Source organism: Myzus persicae, unplaced genomic scaffold (assembly GCF_001856785.1).
Source record: "Myzus persicae strain clone G006 unplaced genomic scaffold, MPER_G0061.0, whole genome shotgun sequence".
In the NCBI taxonomy this organism is placed as follows: Eukaryota; Metazoa; Arthropoda; class Insecta; order Hemiptera; family Aphididae; genus Myzus; species Myzus persicae.
In genome coordinates this window covers 155,853-175,254 of record NW_019101958.1, presented here as the reverse complement: position 1 = coordinate 175,254, position 19,402 = coordinate 155,853, and the positions used below count along the sequence as shown (strand labels likewise).

At 31.6% G+C, this 19,402-nt stretch overlaps 1 protein-coding gene across 2 annotated transcripts; it reads right to left on the bottom strand.

Moving 5' to 3' along the window:
- Positions 1 to 2,091: 2,091 nt before the first annotated feature.
- On the bottom strand, positions 2,092 to 19,003 carry LOC111030858 (arylsulfatase B-like). 2 transcript variants are annotated; one of them, XM_022310558.1, is made up of 9 exons: positions 18,313 to 18,387; positions 9,762 to 9,873; positions 9,201 to 9,360; positions 8,172 to 8,398; positions 6,789 to 7,053; positions 5,902 to 6,092; positions 4,808 to 4,943; positions 4,275 to 4,433; positions 2,092 to 3,318 (listed from the first exon to the last, which is right to left on the bottom strand). In XM_022310558.1, exons 2-9 carry the CDS (start codon positions 9,837 to 9,839, stop codon positions 2,867 to 2,869), a joined length of 1,668 nt encoding a protein of 555 aa, XP_022166250.1. In that variant the 5' UTR covers positions 9,840 to 9,873; positions 18,313 to 18,387; the 3' UTR covers positions 2,092 to 2,866. The 2 variants fall into 2 exon arrangements, with proteins under 2 accessions (XP_022166250.1, XP_022166249.1); XM_022310557.1 differs by lacking the exon at positions 9,762 to 9,873 and having other exon boundaries at positions 18,313 to 19,003.
- Positions 19,004 to 19,402: the final 399 nt, after the last annotated feature.

Sequence of the window (19,402 nt, the reverse complement as noted above, 5' to 3'; positions counted from 1 at the left end):
CATCGGTTAATCGAATATTATTTTCCTCCTATTTGATAAAAAATTATGATATTATTTTTGATCCTTTATCTATTTACATTTTTTTTTATTCGTATATGTTTAATTTTTGTTTTTAAATGTATATTATGATAATATTTTATTACGCTTATATAGTTATGACTGTTTGTTTAAATGATGCATAATGTGTATACATAGAACTCTGTAAATGTTGCTGTAATGCTGTATGTACTATACTCTTATTTTTTGAGGGACGTTATTAATAGATAAAATATGCATGAAATAATACATCCAATAGCCTTGGATGCAACAGACAGTGCTGTTCTATTAATATTTAGCAAATAAATAAATAAATAAATAGTAATAATATGTAAAAAGTGTACCCACACATATTTTGTTAAGATAATTAAATATTCCAAAATAGTTTATTTGAACGAAGAACAATAAAATACAAATGATGTCATTGGTAAATGTACAGATCTTGATACTTTGACTTATGGTTATTACAGCATTTGCATTTCAGGCTTAGTATTACAGCTGCTTTTATTTACGCGATGGTACTGCCATAACTATTTGTTGCCGCGATATAATTTATCATATTCAAACATTGTTTAAAATGAAAATATTTCATATTATTCATCACTGGCAGCTGTATCTAACAACTACTATACAATTTGGTTATTAAAAAAAAAATAAAAAATATTTCGTCATCACGATAAACGTATTTCCTTTAATTTTGAACCATACTGACAAACATACAGGTTTGAATTATCATAATAAATATAGTACCGATATTAAAATATAAATATAAATAATATAAAGTTATCAAAAATACATTAATAGTTATTACGTGTTGTACGATAAAATTACATTTCTCAGTTGTATAGAAAAAAAATGACACTACTCTTAAAGTTATTATAGTTAAATACAACATTAAATTAAATGTAATATCTTAATATTAAAAATGAATAATTAAAATACTATATCGAGTCAAGACCGTAAAGTTTAGAATCTAAACTTAAGATCATAAGATTAATATTTTATTACTTTTTTTTTCTCGAGATTTTTTATTATGCTATCTGTTACAAGTTTGAACAATAAAATTATTTGATGATAATAAATAAAATAATGACATGGAAAACAGAGTGAAAAACCTCTCGGTAGTGGTATTTCAACGTGAAATAATTTAATATATTAACATTTATTTGGAATATAATACCTAGGCATCAAGGCTATATAGCTTATGAATAATTTATAAACAAGCATAGTGGCCTGAAATTAATAAGCTAATGACCTATTGGTCGAAACCTCGATTCCTAATTAAAAAATAAAAGTATAATAGTAATGCATAATTGGGAACTTTAAACTACTGTGCGCACTCTGCAATTATTAAAATATATTATAGACATCATATCGTAATAGAGCTGCAGTCTCGAAGTATCCACAAATCTGTCTACCAGTTATATAAACGTTTATATAGGCACATATTATGTACTTATCATCAAATATAAAATGTCAACTAAGTAACCTAAAACATTATAATGAAAATACCAAGAACAGTTCAAAATAAATAATTGAAAATATTAATTTTTCTCAATGATAATTTATACAAAATTGTATGAGAAAATAAATTTCTTTGGCAAGTTAGGACTTACTTTTTGTTGTCTTTTTTGTTTAATAGTACATACTTAATTCTATTAAGTTAGACATAAATGTAAACATTCAAAAAGTATGATAATTGTATTCATCCAACATACAGTACAATAAATATAGGGACATGTAATGTTAATAAATTATATAAAACAAAAATATACTTATTACAACTACTTGAATGAGAACTTATAGCAATGTTCAACTATACGATTCTCAAGATTACACTACACAGTACACACTTATTATTTAATTGAAAAGGTACAAAATGTCGAGATGGTAATCAGACACTAAAAATATAATTAGGTGGATGACAACTTTTTCTGTATAGCGCAGTAACAATAACCGATCCGTTTGTTTAATATTATGGTTGTTATATATTGTCTATGTTGTATTATTTGGAATTTTTAAAGATAATGCAATAGTGATAGAAATAATCGAGTTAAAAAAAAGCGTTTTGTGAGTAGAAAAGAATTATTTATCTCGTCTAAAAAATGTGCTGAAATTACTTGTTGTTTCTTGTGATCGTACAATATAATATAGTAACCACGCAACAATAACATAGCCATGGTACTGACGGAAAGTTACTAGTAAAGTTGTAAATTACTTTGAGAATGTTAAATTATATTTTTTCAACTAATTACCTACTGTATATAGCGACAGCTGATCTGCCCACTGTTTTTTTGGCACCTAATTAATTCGTCTATACGTATCAATACATTTAAACAACAGCAGCGTTACCCAAGGATGCTGTATGCGCCACTGAGCATACAAAGGGCTGTGAATTGAATGCATAAAAAATTGTAGAATAAGCGTGCACTTAATATGTGTTGTCAAAATACAAGCAAACGCACGCGCAATTTGGATTTAAAAAACAATGCATTATTAATTTTTTTAAATATTATGTACGCGTGATTATAGCAGGTATATTATTGGTACCTGCAAACATAGCGTAAAACAAATTTTGATCAAACTCGAACCATCTCCCACAAAGTAAAATATTATTTTTGTCAACTAAAATAATAAACGAAAAAACAAAATATGGTTCAATATGGTAGACTGAACTGAGCTCGATACTTATTTCGAACGTCAATTGCAATTTTTTAGTGTGGGTACACCGGAATCTGTTTTAAGGGAATATTCGTTAGGTAAGTGCAATTATTAGATTCACAGCCCCGTGTACGACGGGTTGGTCGGACGGTTGGATGTTCGCAGCCGGTCAGTAAGTCCAGCTGGACCACGTGTTGTTGAACCTGGCCGGGTTGGCGGCCGGGTCGAAAGGCCGGTTGGTCTGCGGCACCAGCAGCCGCCTGTAGTACTTGAGCGCCTCGTACAGCTGCCCGCTGACGGCCACGTACTTCTTGGCCACGTTGTTGGTCTCGCACGGGTCGGCCAACAAGTCGAACAGACACGCCTCGCCGGACGGACACGGCGACTGGGTGCGCGGTCCCGCCGCCGACGGGTTGCACCGGACCGTCGCCTCGTACCGCATGGCCAACAGGTCGCGGACGCCGCTAGTCGGTCCTCCGCCGCCGGTGGCGAACGGCAGCGAGTCCGACAGTCGGGCGAGCGCGCGGCCGGCAGGGCTGTACAGAACCGCGGTAGCGTTATACGGGGTCCGCGGTCTGGTCGCCCCGAAGAACCCGTCCAGTGACCCGTTCGCTGTCGAACCTGTCGGGAAGCAAACGGTTTTGCGATGACAATAACGAGGTAATAAATAGTACAGTTCACTTTCGCAAATGTAAAGACTTAAAGAGAACAGAAAAAGAGATATCAAAATGTGGTGCCCTATACGGTACAGTATATGTAAATACTAACTTAACCTAACGTACTTTACAAACCCTGTGTAATGTAAGACTTAAAAACTAGGGAACCTCTTTACCACCTCATTTCGCCACTAGGTAGGTATAAAAATATTTCCCCAACCATCACACTAAAACATTCTAATCCTAATAAAACTGAATTCCTTCATCCCCCTCCTGCTTACTCCACAACAACCCCACAATTTGTGACATTACCTATCTTATCGTCAACTGCCCCCAAATTACCCAAAAAGCAAGACAACCATAGAAAAGTACCCACAAGGAAATCGTCTTTATAGTGTTCTAATAAAATCGTTGAATATTTATTATAATATAATATTATTCAATACTATTGCGCCATCAATAATTAATAATTATATATAACAGACTAAACCATGCGAGGTTTTACCCTCAAACTTACATTTTTCCCCTAATAAATGAATTATTTATAATTTACGACAACCGTAAAAACTTGGTTTAATTTGTACTTAACCCCTCCCCCCCTCCTCAAATCATATAACAGTGGCTTCGCACCTGGTTGTGCTGTAAGTTGTAACGTTATAGTTGTACAAAATTGTATCGAAAGTTCATTAAAATATTTGAACCCAAGGCAATGTTTACTGCTATAATTCAAATGTGATTTTTAAGGTAAAACATTTATTATAAATTCAAAATATGAGAACAGTTTAGAGAGCAATCTTTAATGGTTTTTCGATCCATTAAGTAATATATTTTGTGACATTTAATTTTAAATATTCGCATATTTTGTCGTCTTTTTTAAACGATCGTTAATTTGTATTAAAATAATTTTCGAAAAAAACTTACCAACGATTAATTTCCAGTTGTCTTTGAGAATACCTGCATAACGTTGTTTTTCATCTATATTGAGTAAAACGAAACTACGTTGCGATGGTAAATTTAATGTCAGAGATGTCCATTGGTCGAGTCCATCCAGATTTTTCGGTAAAAATCCTGGATTTCCACCTGAAACAAAGTTACCAATATTACCATGGAAATGAAGCTACCTATCTTATAATAATTTATGGTGTTTGAAGTACCAATATTGAATATATTATATTTTTATTCGTACACGTGGGCGTTTTATTTATGTAAAACAAAATTAAAAATGTTTTGGATCTTTAGTGAGGGGAACAGAGCTGTTAGTCAAATAATAATCAACTTCTTTCAGGTGTAAAACCATAAATTACTGTACAAAATATGTAAAATTGTTCGTTTAATAAAACGTCGGGATAATGTTACGACTCGAAATGGTCAAATCGAAGGTTTGTACTTTAAATCAAGTTGTTAAATTGTAAGTCGTTAATTGTTCGTGCTATTACGTTACCTAACCTACGTACCTGCAGCTGAGTATAACGTCGGCAACCAATCAGTAATATGCATGAGCTGTTTGGAAACTCGAGGATTTTCCTGGAAATATGGAGCCCAGATAAATGACGCACTCTTAACACCACCTTCCCACAACGTGTTTTTTATCTGTGGAAAAATGTCAAAACGATATAGGTAAAAATTAAAATGTTATATTTTAAGACCTCGTTATACTATCTACACCATCTGGAAGAGGCACATAATATTCAGACCCAACTAGACGATAATGATTCAAAATAGGGGTATGTTTGGCCAAAGTTTTTTTTAATACTCTGGAAAGAGAATTATATTTTCAATATTTTGAGGTGTTTAAGTAATATAATATTTTTCAAAATATTATTATGGTCGTGGATCTGCCTTCTAGTTATGAATACGAATTATTGCAAAGATTTCAACGCACTTTTTATTTTTTTTCTAGTGAATGTAGACAGTTATTATTTTTTCTAGTAGTAACCATTTACGATGGTCTTTTTGGTAGAAATTTGTTTTACTCCTTGTCGAGTGGATATAATAATTTTGTATGATTTTTCATATCAGGGAGTTTCAAACGTAAATTCAAACTTAAAAATTAAATGTAAAGATTTTAACGAAATTGTATACGTGTTTTGTCATCAACTCAAACAATTAAAATCGGTCTTGCATTTGAAATTTCATATACGCATACACTATGCAATAACTAATAAAAATTAAGATCAGTTCGGGCAATAATAAATTTACTGACAAGCAACATAACCAACCTGGTTACTAAATATTTGTATGAACACTGAACACAAATATGGCAAAATCGACATCATAAAATCAATACAATTATTATAACAAATAATTAAATTAATATATTAATTTGAATGTATCCACAAATCACAATGCATGTAAAATATTGCAGGTGTTGTGTACTTACCTATTTAATATTTTTGTATTAATTACAGTTCTACAGTGTATTATTTTAAATGTTAACGTATTTTTTTAAAGAGTTGTTTCTCAGATTTTTTAATAAGTCAAATTCCCAGACCTAGCAATAACAAATTTTAATTTAATTTAAGATATGGTTTGTGATTATAAGACTTACGCCTCTGTACGGGAAATTGGAACCCCAGTTGGCTGTAACACCGGCATTGGGTCCGAAATTCCGACCGGAACTATCGAACGACGGTGATCCATTATCTGACATGAACACGATTATGGTATTCTGCAGCATTTTCTTTTCTGTTAGTGCTTCCACTACTCGACCCACAGACTCGTCTAGTTTGGATACCATCGCTACAAAGACACGTTTATTATCTGCTTAGGTTTATCTGTTTAGGTTTTTTAGTAGGTAAAAATCAATTTTTCTTTTACTTAAATTGTTTTAATCCAAAAATGTACATAATATTATTATATTATACTTTATCTTTACTACAGTTTACAGTATCTAAGGCTAAAAAAATATACACTTTCAACGAGTTACCATATTATATTATAATAGTATAGTTAATTTTATATTAAACATATAATTTTTAAGTTATAACGATTTGTATTAGACTGCATATAAAATTGTTAATATACTTAAGAAAATTCAAATAAAATAGTTGGTTTAGTGTAATACTGATCTCAAGAAAATGTAAATAAATTGGTAACTGTTTTTTAAAATGTATGACAGTGAATATGCATTTAACTTAATTTAATTCAATACGATTTAGATAATTTGTCAATAATTTGGTGGAGTTGATAGAAACTAAAGAAACTACCTATTAATAAGCTAATTGATATTTAAACTCGATTATTATCAACTCGTTTTATGCCTCGATTAAAAAAAAAAAATGTTAATATTTGTGCGGCATTTAAATTTTAGAAAACAATAGCCTTACCTTCTGCAACAATTAAGGGAATAATATTTTGACCAAAGAACACAATTAAGTTAAAAGAACAATTCATTATTAATTATTAATTTTACTGATTGCGCCCCGTATTTGGTACCTGCGTAAGTTCGGCGGTTCGGGTCCAAAATGTGATTGAACTTGTTGACTTCGGACTGCGGTGCCTCCAAATTCTTACCCCTGTTGCCTGTATGGACGGCCACGTGTGCTAGATACATGAACAGTGGCCGGTTGGCCGGCTGTTCTTTGATCAGTCGCACAGCCTCGTCTGTGAACACGTCTGTGGCGTACTTGCCGACCACGTCCCATGCTATCGTGTCGTTCCGTCGCATGTCAAACCCGTGGAATTCACCGAAGTTCTGGTACTGCGTAATATTAAAATTTTCATTTAAGATTCTAGTGTATTTTTCATCTCGAGGGTGTCGAAGCCAAGGATGATTATCAAGAAAAATTCAAACGCCTCGTGAAGTACTCAGATCTCGATCAGTCGTTTCTATTTATACGCAGGAGACCTTATGCAGGTCACATTGGACTTTTAAAGCTACATTTTCAGAAGTTGAAAAATAAATGTCTGCATTGTAAGCGTATATCATACAATTTTTTTGTATTTTGTAATATATATTCTTGGTTTGTCTTTAAGTTCATTCAAATAATATCAGAGTAAAATAATACTTTAATAAAGTTCTCCAAATTCAGTAATAAAAGAATTATGATCAATATTCGACCATTCAATCATTTTGTATATTCTTTATGAAAATCTTAATTGAACCTTAGTAAATAGTTGGCTCCAACACCAATAATTAGTTATCAGCACACGTAAGTGTTTATTTATTACTATAATATTGTACCACTTTAGTGGGTCTCGCAATGTTATGAAATAACTAATTAATATGGCTGTGAGTTAAGTTTAATAAAAACTCTTTAAAAATGCTTTTAGAATTTAAAAAAGTTCTATATAAATCACGAAAATACTCAAAATCCGAATTTAAAAAGTAAGTTGGCATTGTTCTTTTCTACATTATGTGTCAAGTGTTTACCTCGTCATTGAGTACCTAAGTCACTGTAATGAATTTGTAAAATTAAAATTTAATAATAAATCATGGCCCACCTACGAAAATCGATGTTCTATCTAAATATTTTGAAATTATATAATTTGTAAAAAATAATAATATTATAATCATTTAGTGACAATTTTAAGAACCTGCATTATTCGTATTTGTTCATTAGAAAACAAATAAGAAAATAGATTTGGTCCTATAGGCCAAAAAGACCTAAAAGACATACAAAATAAACAAAATATCAAAAATGCAAAATAAAAGTTTAAATTCATTGAATTCCTCCGTATTTAATTAAAACTTTGAAACTACAAACTAGAAAATCATATTTTGAACTAAGATAAAAATAATGGATTTTCACACAAATCAACAGCCCTAATAAAATCCATTTTGAACAGGCGACAAAGTAACAAATGTGTTTGACTTACGACATCTTGGAGTATGTAATCGTAGTAACTGACGTATCCGGTGTAGTAGCCAAAGTGCGAGTCGAAACCTCGTCTTGTGGGTGTATAGGCTGGTTTGTAGAAGCCCAAGTGCCATTTTCCTATAGCTCGAGTCGTATATCCTAATTCTCTGAGGTATTCCGGTAACAGTTTCTCAGATAGCGGTAAGCCATTCGGTTCGGCACCATAAGTCGGAGGACCTTGCATACCTGTTCAGCATTTTTATCATATTTTATTAGTATTAATTACTTATTAGTTATTAGTTAATACAATAATCGTTAAACTTAACATGTATATTGGCTCAAATATACGATTTTTACATGGATGAGAACCGAGGGGTTTTAGTTCTATGTATTTGTAACTTGCAAATAGTTTTAAATGAATAATATGAGTTTGATTTACTTAAAAGTAATTTTTGTTAACATTATTATTACACTTGATACGTACTATTCGTATTGCCTATTACTTAGATAGTTAGATTTTACACGAAAGTAAAATAAAATACTGATTGCTTATTTTATAAAAATATAAATCTATCTCCGCTTTTATTTGATAATTGATTGAGGATTTTTTTTCGGGCTAATTTATATTGTACGATAAATCGACAACATAATTGAGTATCTTTAATGGAATTTACATGTAATCTGCAATATAAAATCCCAATCTACAATAATAAATAAGTATAGTTTGGAATTAATTATTATTACTGAATTTTGAATTTTGAATTTGTTATTCATTTGCTTCTCGACGTTACAAATATTTAATACCTGTATGATTTGTATAATAATCATGATATTTTTTTTTGATCTTGAAAGATTTAAACTCTCATAGATTCCCATGCCCTCCTGCTTCTGTATCTAAGCTACTGACAATGTGACAATGTGTTGTTTCCAGAAACCGGTAAATATTTGGTTTTATTTTATTTTTCACAAACAATCTTTTAAACATTTTTGTGAAACCGGAGAGAACCAGATTTAAATAATTTCGCGAGTCTCGAAAATGTTTACTTACCTAATTTAATGGGATACTTTCCAGTCATTAGAGCCACCCGAGACGGCGTGCAAACCGGTTGAGTGTATAGATTGTTGAGCACAATACCGTTGAATGCCAGTGCATCAATGTTAGGTGTCGGAATCTCGTCGGAACCGTGAAAACTCAAATCGTTCCATCCCTGTAAATGTAGGAAAATTATTATTATTATTTATTAATACATTTTGCTGTTGTTTATTTCAGTAGGCAGGTGCGGCAGAGATTCAGGAAACTGCATTTCAAAGTTCGTAAAAATAATTTTATTTTAATATATATCTACAAATGACTGATTACAACGGAATAAAGTACAAATTTGTTAATTTTTTAATAATTTGAAAACGAAAAAGATTATATACATTAGAAGGGTTAGTATAAAAAAATATAAAAATTACAACACCATTTTAAATAATATTCTGGGCTGATCATCTTTAAGAAAAATAATTCGAGTTACGAATTTGGAGTTATCGAGGTTTGGGTCATTGCGACTTGACTGTAGTGTTACAAATTAATAAAAATATTATTGAACTATATTTTTTTAATCACATTAATTTTTCCATTAACATAATTTATGCATAGCAGTTGTTTTTCGTTTTTGATTTTTGATTTTCTGTATGATGACATCAAAATGTTGTAAAGTTCTAGTTTTGCTCTATCACTGAAAAATTACAGACATTTTGCAATAAATGGTATTGTAAGAATTAAATATATTTAATAATAACACGCATTACGATGATTTACGTTACCCTTATGCCATACAGTCATACAGATATTATTTCCATTCCCCTGAAAATATATTTTTCACCCGAAATTTCGACTAGAAATTGTTTTTCTCAGTTCCAAATAACAGTTAAAGTGATAAAAATCAGGGTGACTTAAGTTGCCGATGAATGCGACAAATATACGAGCGATTTTATTCAATACGACTTATCGTATAATTTATATTATCAATTTAAAAATAAAGGTAGGTACACGTATACCTACTTTTAATGAACTTCAGAATCAATGCACTCATAAGACGTTTAATATGATAGAGATATTGTTATAGAAGGTAAAAAAACGAGTGTGTTCTGTGGAATAAACGAGACAATAAAATGTAATATAATATTATACTTAAATAGTATTCTTCTGACAAGGAACGGGACGAGGTAGCTAAAAAATCAAAAATGGGCCAATAGACAATAGTGAGTTATAATTGTTTATGTTAAACATATTATAATTTTATTTGTAATATAATAATATTATACTCCAGTCGGAATTCATTTTCCGAACGCAATAGTTATACAGATTGCAACCAATGCTTTCGCCAGTTGTCCGCTAGTTGAGCGAAGCGAAAACGTTGTCACTTTCGTCGGAGCTTGTTATCAAGGTCAATGTCATCGTATTATTTACAGAGATAATTTAGAGTGAGAACGAAAACACACAACACATACACATTTCACATATTTTGACACTAAGTACACGCGCGTTCGTAAGCACTGCCGTAAGTAAGACAATATTGTCGAAACACGGCGGCGGTGGCGTGCGGTTGACCTATTGCGATTTCTATATCCGCAAAACTAAACGCCCTCGCCGCCGTCATAACTGTGTGGAGCAACGTGTGTTATATTATTATTTTATGGGTGTGCAGCAGGTGGTCTCGGGTTAGACGAGATGGAAAACGAGAGAGCTGTCAGAGCCATGTTCTATATTTCGCGGTTTTATAGTAGGTCGTGCGATACGTTCGGAGGTCTTCGGTATGTAAGTCATTATAATATTATTTTTTCAGTTCGACTCCGTTGACTTTAGGTATCTCGGGGCGCGGGAAAAAATAAAAACATAAATCAGTCGAGGCACAACTACGCGATATTATAAATTGCTGTTGTTACCTGCTATAGTCAGGTGGTGGTCCGTGGGTAAATATTCGGTGTGGAGGGGGGGAAGGCATAGAGACTGAAAATGTAAGCATCATAGGCTATAGGAATAGAAAACTTGGAATTTCACCTAATGATATTATCTGGATATTAAAATCTTTTACATTCAGGGCGCACTCTTGTCTATCAAATGTTTTGTAGGAAAAATCGGGAATACAATCACCTTGTTTTAGACTATCTATTAAACAATATCTATTCCTTCCATAAGACATAAGAGGGTGCAGGCGATTTTCTATTACCTAAAAGTAATACACATAGGTGTTTTATTACATTCCACATTACATTACTATACTTAACATAATTTATTATACACTTTTTTTAAATGATTTTTTTAAAAAAATAAATTCATATTAATAACTAATAGAAACCAACTAAAATAATTTTATATTAACTTAGCTCTTTGGACATATTATGATATATTATTTACCTATAATAGTATTATGTGTAAACACGTTTCCCAAAAAACACTATTAGCTCTCACCATGTACATGATGTTGGCCCCCTAACTTTGTTAAAATATGTTAATATTTTGCAAATTGATTTTTAGAATTTGCAAATCAATATTTTTTTTCCAGATTTTCACAATTTTTTTTTGCATAGTATAATACTTTAAAATGATCAATGTAATTATAATAATTAAAGAACTAAGATTTTTAAACGTATTTATTATTTTTTCTGTATAAAATATGTTATAACTAATAACTTTTATATATTTATATTGTTAGTAGTGACATCTTCATGGGTTTTACGACTTTTTCACTCAGGCCAGAGAAATTGGTAAGAATCTTATGATTATTCATTAAGCCAAAAAAAAATGTTTTCGCACAAGATAATTATTTTCTTACAACCTTGACAAGATTTGATAACTTTTACCTTAGATGTTTTTAAAAGTGTATAAACACATAACTAATGGTTTAGTAGTGAATTTAAAAAAACCATCAATAAAAAATAAAATAAAAACTTTGTGTTGCAAAGATAATAGTACTACCTTCGAAGTTTCCAGTCAGTACATTGTATATTTCTATCGACATTTCATATTTTTATTTTAATACGCTGCTATTTGATATCTGTGATTCTTACACATTTTTTAAGAAAGATGGTTAAAGAGTTAAAAAAAGATACACATCAATAACTTCACAATAATCATATGTAATTATTTTTGCGTGTGTTACAATATTTTAATCATAAACGGAATGCAATTAAGAATACTGTTTGACACAAATACACAATATCAATTCGGATGTTCCTTAAAAAAATTACTTTATGGAACAACTAAATACATATTTTACTGTATGTTTTATTCTTTATATCGCTTAAAAATCCAAGTTCTACTCGTGATTAATGTATCTAACCTAACCTAACCTATCGCCGGACCGGCTAAACATTCAGTGTCTGTTTTTAAATATTCACTCACACTTCGACGGTTTATCACTATTCACTGCTGCAGTGTCATACGGTGATACACGTATGACGGACATGACAAGTTGCAGACTTTTCGACGGATGAAATTTATTTAGAAAAAAAAATCATTGAGAAAATGTCTAGCCAAACACTGTCTATTCAGTGTGATCAATAGGCCCATAAAAATGAATGTAAAAAAGTATTACCTACAGTAGGAAATAATCACTTACCTATCTATATATAATATTATGATTTATGAATGTAGGCTGCTGTAGTGAATCGATAATCGGTACGTGTTGGAGTTTAGACCGTCAGAGCATTATAATAATATAATATTATTGCAGTTTAATGGAAACCGTTTCTGCGTCTATTTAGTATAGGTATAGGATATAAGTACAGTTTTTGCCAAACGGAAACGGATCGAAAACTATTATTATTTAGATATAATATTTGCACGCACATATAGGTTTAATAGGTGTGAAGTGTCTCATGATTAACTGACATTTTATTTTTTAAATGGCAGGTAAAAGAGTTTTCGAATTATTGTGTGACGATTAAAATTGGTCTTCACTATACTATAATATACACAATTGATATGAAATCATATTAACTCTCATCTTGGACGCATTTCCCTTGTCGACTACGTGATTCGTGTCACGATACTCGAAAACGTGGGCGAATTCACGAGCTGCTTTGAACAATGAACATGCAATATTGGTCACTGAATTGTTATTATATTTATATTATTTCGAATAGGCGTCCGACAAAGCATTACTATAATATTTTACCCAAACTTTCGGTTATTGCATTAAATACCAAATTCAACGAATTCGTCTAGTATTTCAAAATAAGTCATAGGTAACAAAAAAAAAAAAATACCTATTCTCAATAAACGAACTAAAGATTCCAAAAAGTTAAGAAATACAAATAAAAATAATACAAAAAATTGTACATTGAGACAACCAGAAGATTACGTTTTGTTTCTTACAACAACGTTTTCCGAGTATCGAGTTGTGTTTTTGTATCCCTTCAAGAAAATACGGAATGCAATAAAATCATAATATTATATAATTTATTGTTTTTGCGGAACGTACAAAATATTTATTTACTTTCCTATGAATAGTCGACCGCCGCGACGACCACAAGGACCGCAACATTATATTTGCAAACGATATTATTATTATCATAATATGCAATGTCAATGCTCCCGTCGTGTACAGTCAACATAGTATTACTACGATTACAGTTGTTGTAGTTTATTAATGTCAAGATCGTTTACGGTTTTTACGTAACTTCTGAAAGCGGGTCGTTGTCCTGTTTACCGTGGTAGGTCGTATTATATAGGTCCGAGAACCAAACGGATCCCGAATGAAACCACCTAATGATCAGTTGCAGTTCTAGGCCCTTGTGCTTAAATATACATAAGGCGATAGGCTGGGATTTCGGTAGAATGATTCAACGAATTAACCTACAGAAAATTAAACTGAATAAATTGAATAATCATAATATTATGTTACACGATTTCCACACCCCTATTAAACTGTTTTGGTATCGCTTTCGCATTCCTCCCTCCAAATCCACTTACTTAACTATACAATATACATTAGTACATAATATATACTCTCAGAATGGTGAACAGCATATATTTCATTACGACGGTAAATACTCCCTCTTAATCCCCTTATAATAATTAATAAGTACAATTTTTGTTGTACGTTATTGCTTATCATAATGTATCCAACCACCTACCATCTACTCAAACAATTTCAACTATGACGTTTAGGCGTCATAAAACCATGTCCATCACATCCACCACGCCACTTTCCACCCTTCTTTAGTTCTATCTGTTCAAACTTGTCTAAACCTATCAAAATCTAATTAGAAGTCTTATAGACAAAGATAAAAAAAATGCTTGGTCATTCTCATCAAATTTTTACATTTCCTCATGTATCCCTAAAATGATGGAAGAAAGAGAACTGCTTTAGACGACATGGTTGGCGGGTGTGGGTGGTCCGGTTTGTTTTTCGTACGGATTTTGTGTGGAAGGGAAAATTGACGGATCGCCCTTTTAATTATTTACTGTTTATTACTAATGTAATTTATAATATGAGTAATGTGCACAGAGTGCTTTATTGATGACGTATGCTCTCTTCAGTACTGCAGGTGTTTGTCTTATCAACACCCGCGTTCTCAATGATAACAACATTTAATCGATTTAATTCGGCAATCCTTGCATCCCGGTTTTATATGTCAGAGGTTTTGATTAAAAATTGTCTCCACGAACGAGTGTAGATAGGTCGAATTACGCGATTTTGACCCTACCGACAAGTGATAGGTATGTTATAGCCTCAAAGGTATAAGTACGTATAACTTATACGCTCGACGAACTCGTCACCTTCGACAAATACCCGCGTTGATTGGCAATTGCGACACTCTAATAAACCGAAACTCGGTGTAATTGGCCAAATATAGCCATAAATTGGTAATCGGCGCGACCCGGTTGTATATTATATTTTAATAAACCACAGTAATTTATACCTATTATAATTTAGGTACCTATCTATCGTTGTTGTTTAGCAAAATGCCGAAAGTGCTTGATGTAATACTTGATAATAATAACAGTGTTCACTAAATTGCAGGATTATCTCAGAAATTCAGAAATTGAGCTTCAACCGTTCACGCACCCTTATAGTATAATATTATAATGTTATGACCTGCGCTGTGATCGTATTTCGAATCAAAGGTTCTCATTTTGCACTGTTTGTGTAACTCAAGTTCTTGCTGCGGGTTACCGCATTTCAGTCGGGAGATAACTACCCTCATAGCCTGGAAAAACTGCACTTCAGGGTGTATGGAAGAGTACCCAAGAGCTGAGTTTATTGTGAATTACATACCGAGCTCAACAGTTATTAATTAATATCAATTAATTAATTTATATTAATTTATATTAATTTATATCAAACAGTGCAGGTAGGTATTAAAAATGTAATTATTTTTTTCTTTATCTAAATAAAATAATTTAAGATCCCCGAATTCCGTAGATAGTTCAACTCTCTACTATAACTTTTGCATAACTTAAACAATATTATTATTAAAATCAATCGGGAAGTATAAATTTTTCTCAACTCAATAACCAAATTTATACTTTTATTGCAGACATAAAATAGCAGGTCCGGAAGCAATAGCTATGTATTTGGAATGTCTTCACTATTCACTGGTTATACTTATACTATACCTACTTCATACAATAGGTATAATAATTATTATTGTCTGACGAAGGTAAACTACGCGTATATTATAATCGACAATGTTAAATATCGTTTATTTGGACGGATGTTTTCATTTACTTACAGGTCACAACAATATTTGTAAGTTTCAACTTGTATTGTTTCATATCTATCTAATATCTTGATTAATAATAAACATAGGTTTGATAGTTTCCACTAATTATAATTAAGATGTGCCTCGCAAAAATTGTATTTTAAATTATTACCCATAATGTGCATTAAATGTTATTTTTTATTGTTGGCGTTAAACGTTAATTATGCACTCGCGTCGCGCTGTGTTATTTCTTAAATACTTGTCTAAAATATTAAATTATGTTTTTAGCCATTCTGGTGGCCATATTATAACATCTTGAAGATTGTGACTTAGGTTTTTTTTTTAATTGCTCTTGGGAAAATACGTGAATACATTATGGGTGATAATCGTGTTTATAATTATATATCCGTATACTTTTTTTTAGTCAATTTCCGCCCATTGATAAATTGTACGTTTCAACGTTTGTAAAATTGTATAGACGCAAATAAGTATAATAATTAGGCAGGTATTATTATTTATATCATTATATGTGTACTAGGTAGCCGATGTGTAACCCGACTTCGTCAGTGAAATATGAACAAAATATAAAAAACAAAGTGCTATAATTTTATAATTGCTGTACTTCGGGTTTAATGTACCTCTGTTCACGGGAAAATCGGCGTCGATTGTGAACGTAGTCTACTGAGATGGTAAATTTAGATTGGTATCACTTGGTATGTTTTCGAATGTGGTTTAAACCACTATCGAAGAACAATCTCTGAAATGTTCGTCAAAATCGGTCAACTATAGGTTTTGAGTTTATAAGCTACATACATAAATTCATATACTATAAAGACGATATTATATACCTATATAGTATCTAATTTCATATATATATAGTATATATTTGAAGTATAATATTTAATATTAAAGTTTCTTGTAACTTTGCAAACAATGGCAACCTATGTTGTTTATTTGACTTACAGGAAGAGAGTGTCAAGTGTGTTACAACTAAAATATTTAGGTTGGGATTAGACATTAGTATACCGTGAGGTCAAAAAGGTTGGGAATATACAAGTATAAAAAATAATCGATTTTTCAATATTCGGTTCCTGAGCCAAAAACTAAATTCATGAGCCATTGAGCCACCCTATAGAAACCTTATTTAACGAAGCTGTAAACACTCCTTTAGTCTCTAGTTATATGTGTAAACAATTAATTCCTTTGGGAGTTTCCAAGTCTACAAGCCTCATCCAAACGTACATTTATTTATATAAATACTATTTATAGTATAGATGTATTAAATAGATGGACATTATACCTAGTATTGTTTTCACCAATATTAATAAATCATGCATTACATTTGGATTTTCTTTTTATCATTTTTAAAGAGATGTGTTGTAATTCGTTTTTTTTTACATATGACGTACCTATTCTAAGAAAATATTTTACAGAAAATATTGGGTAGTACGGTATATTTTCTTGATTTATGTTTGCACATTATTGGTTATATATAAATGTAACTCTATGTAGGTACCTACTTTTATATTTTATTATATGATATACACATTTACTTGTCAACAGTGTAGTAATGGTCTATTAAGATTTGAGTGTATTGGCTGAAATTGCATAATAATTCTCAAATATTTTACACATTATATAATGCAACATACAACATGTACTATATAAGCGTGTGAGTATTCGGTAAAATTATGATAATTTGTTTACTGTTTATATACTATATATTATATATGTAAGTTTTTTTTTTAATATTGCCAACTCTTGGGCTGTCGGACATATGTATAAAAATTAAAAATTGACAAACCTGTATTTGAATAAGCAACGTAAACACGAGGAATAAGAATTGCGAATTTTCACGCAATAAAGTGTGCACGGTGATTATAAATCATAGTACAATACCCATAATAAAGTAGTGCGTTCATCGTTTTGTCAAGAATTTAGAAAGGTATGGTAAAAATTGAATTCTAACAATTTACAATAGATGCATAATATATTTATCATATATTATTGTCTCAAGATGACCAAGATCAAGTTCAGATTAAGTTCCCCAAAAGACTCAGGTGCTAATAGTTGGTTGTAGTACAGTTTTCATAAACTATTTAATCATTTTATCTACTGTTATAATAAACGATCGTTAAATTTAAAGTAAAATATTAAATGTGTTTTCCAAATTCAAAATCAAAATCTAAAAATTATTTCAAAACTGCACACATATGTATAACCTATAGGTTTGGAAAGAAATCATATTATAGATAATTTAAGTGAAAAATTTAAGTGTTAGATTATAATATTACATTTTTAAGCTAAACAGTAAAATAAAAAAAATTAACCATGATTTTTGTACTAAAAGTCAGCCCGAAAGCACTTGATGTAATTCTGGACATATGATAATTATATTATGTAGGTACGTCTCACTTGTTTTGTATAAGTGAACGAGTTATAAACTTAACGTTGTGCCTTACCAAATCGTCGGCCAAAATGAAAATGATGTTCGGCTTGGAAGACTGAGTTCGGGCTGGTTGCAGGACGGCTGCAAATGCGACCAGGACCCACAGTGATGACCGTGTAACTTCCATGAGTCCGCAGCGTGTGGGCGGCGGCGATGGCGGTGCTAGTGACTGCGACGAAGTTTTGCGAGAGTGTATTTAGGTATTGAACGCGATTATGGTGGCCTAGCTGAGATTGGTTTTCCGAACGGAGGCGGAGGAAAAAAATAATATTACAACGATACAGACTAAAATGGAAAACAACGGGTTTTTCCCTCTTCTTTTTTTCCCTATAATTGTGTCCTAATTCGCGCCTGGACGGGAAAGAAAAATCGCTACTGCTACCGTCAGCAAAGTGTGCCGTCAATGATTTATTATTGTAAAATTATATCTTTTCACTTAGGTATTCCAAGTATTCGACGAGAGTATTATACATATATAAGGTATGTATTATTATATTGCAATTCGGTACGATTTGCACGGTGTATAGCGCGACTCGCGGGTATCTCGATTATCATATATTATTATTATTATTATTAATATATATTTAAAATAGTACTGTGATTGTAAATGGACATAAAACACCTACACACACGATGATATATTATTATTTCGAATATACCCGGATGACGCGCGAAATTTCAACGGACACGACCGTAGTGCTTGTGCCAACTGTACTGCGGTCGTTAACAAATTCTGTACCTATTTATAATGCTTTGATGCGCGGCCAGTGATTTTTATTTTGTTATTCACCTTCCACCAATAATTTTGCTGTTGTCTCCTCATGTGGTATTATAATGTAATATACGACATCCGCGAACTTTATACGCCCGCACCCGCAGTTCGAGTAAGCGCTGCAAGGTCAACCATCCCCCCTCCCCCCAACACGAAATATAATTACATTTATGTATTATATGTACATAATATGTACCATTGTCATAGAATATATAACAATTAAGCATTAATAAATAACATAGAGTACTTTACCAAGGATTATCATCCCCATTTAAAATTTTTCATTTTAGACTCTAAGCGGATGAGCGCTGAATGTGTTGATGTATTATGT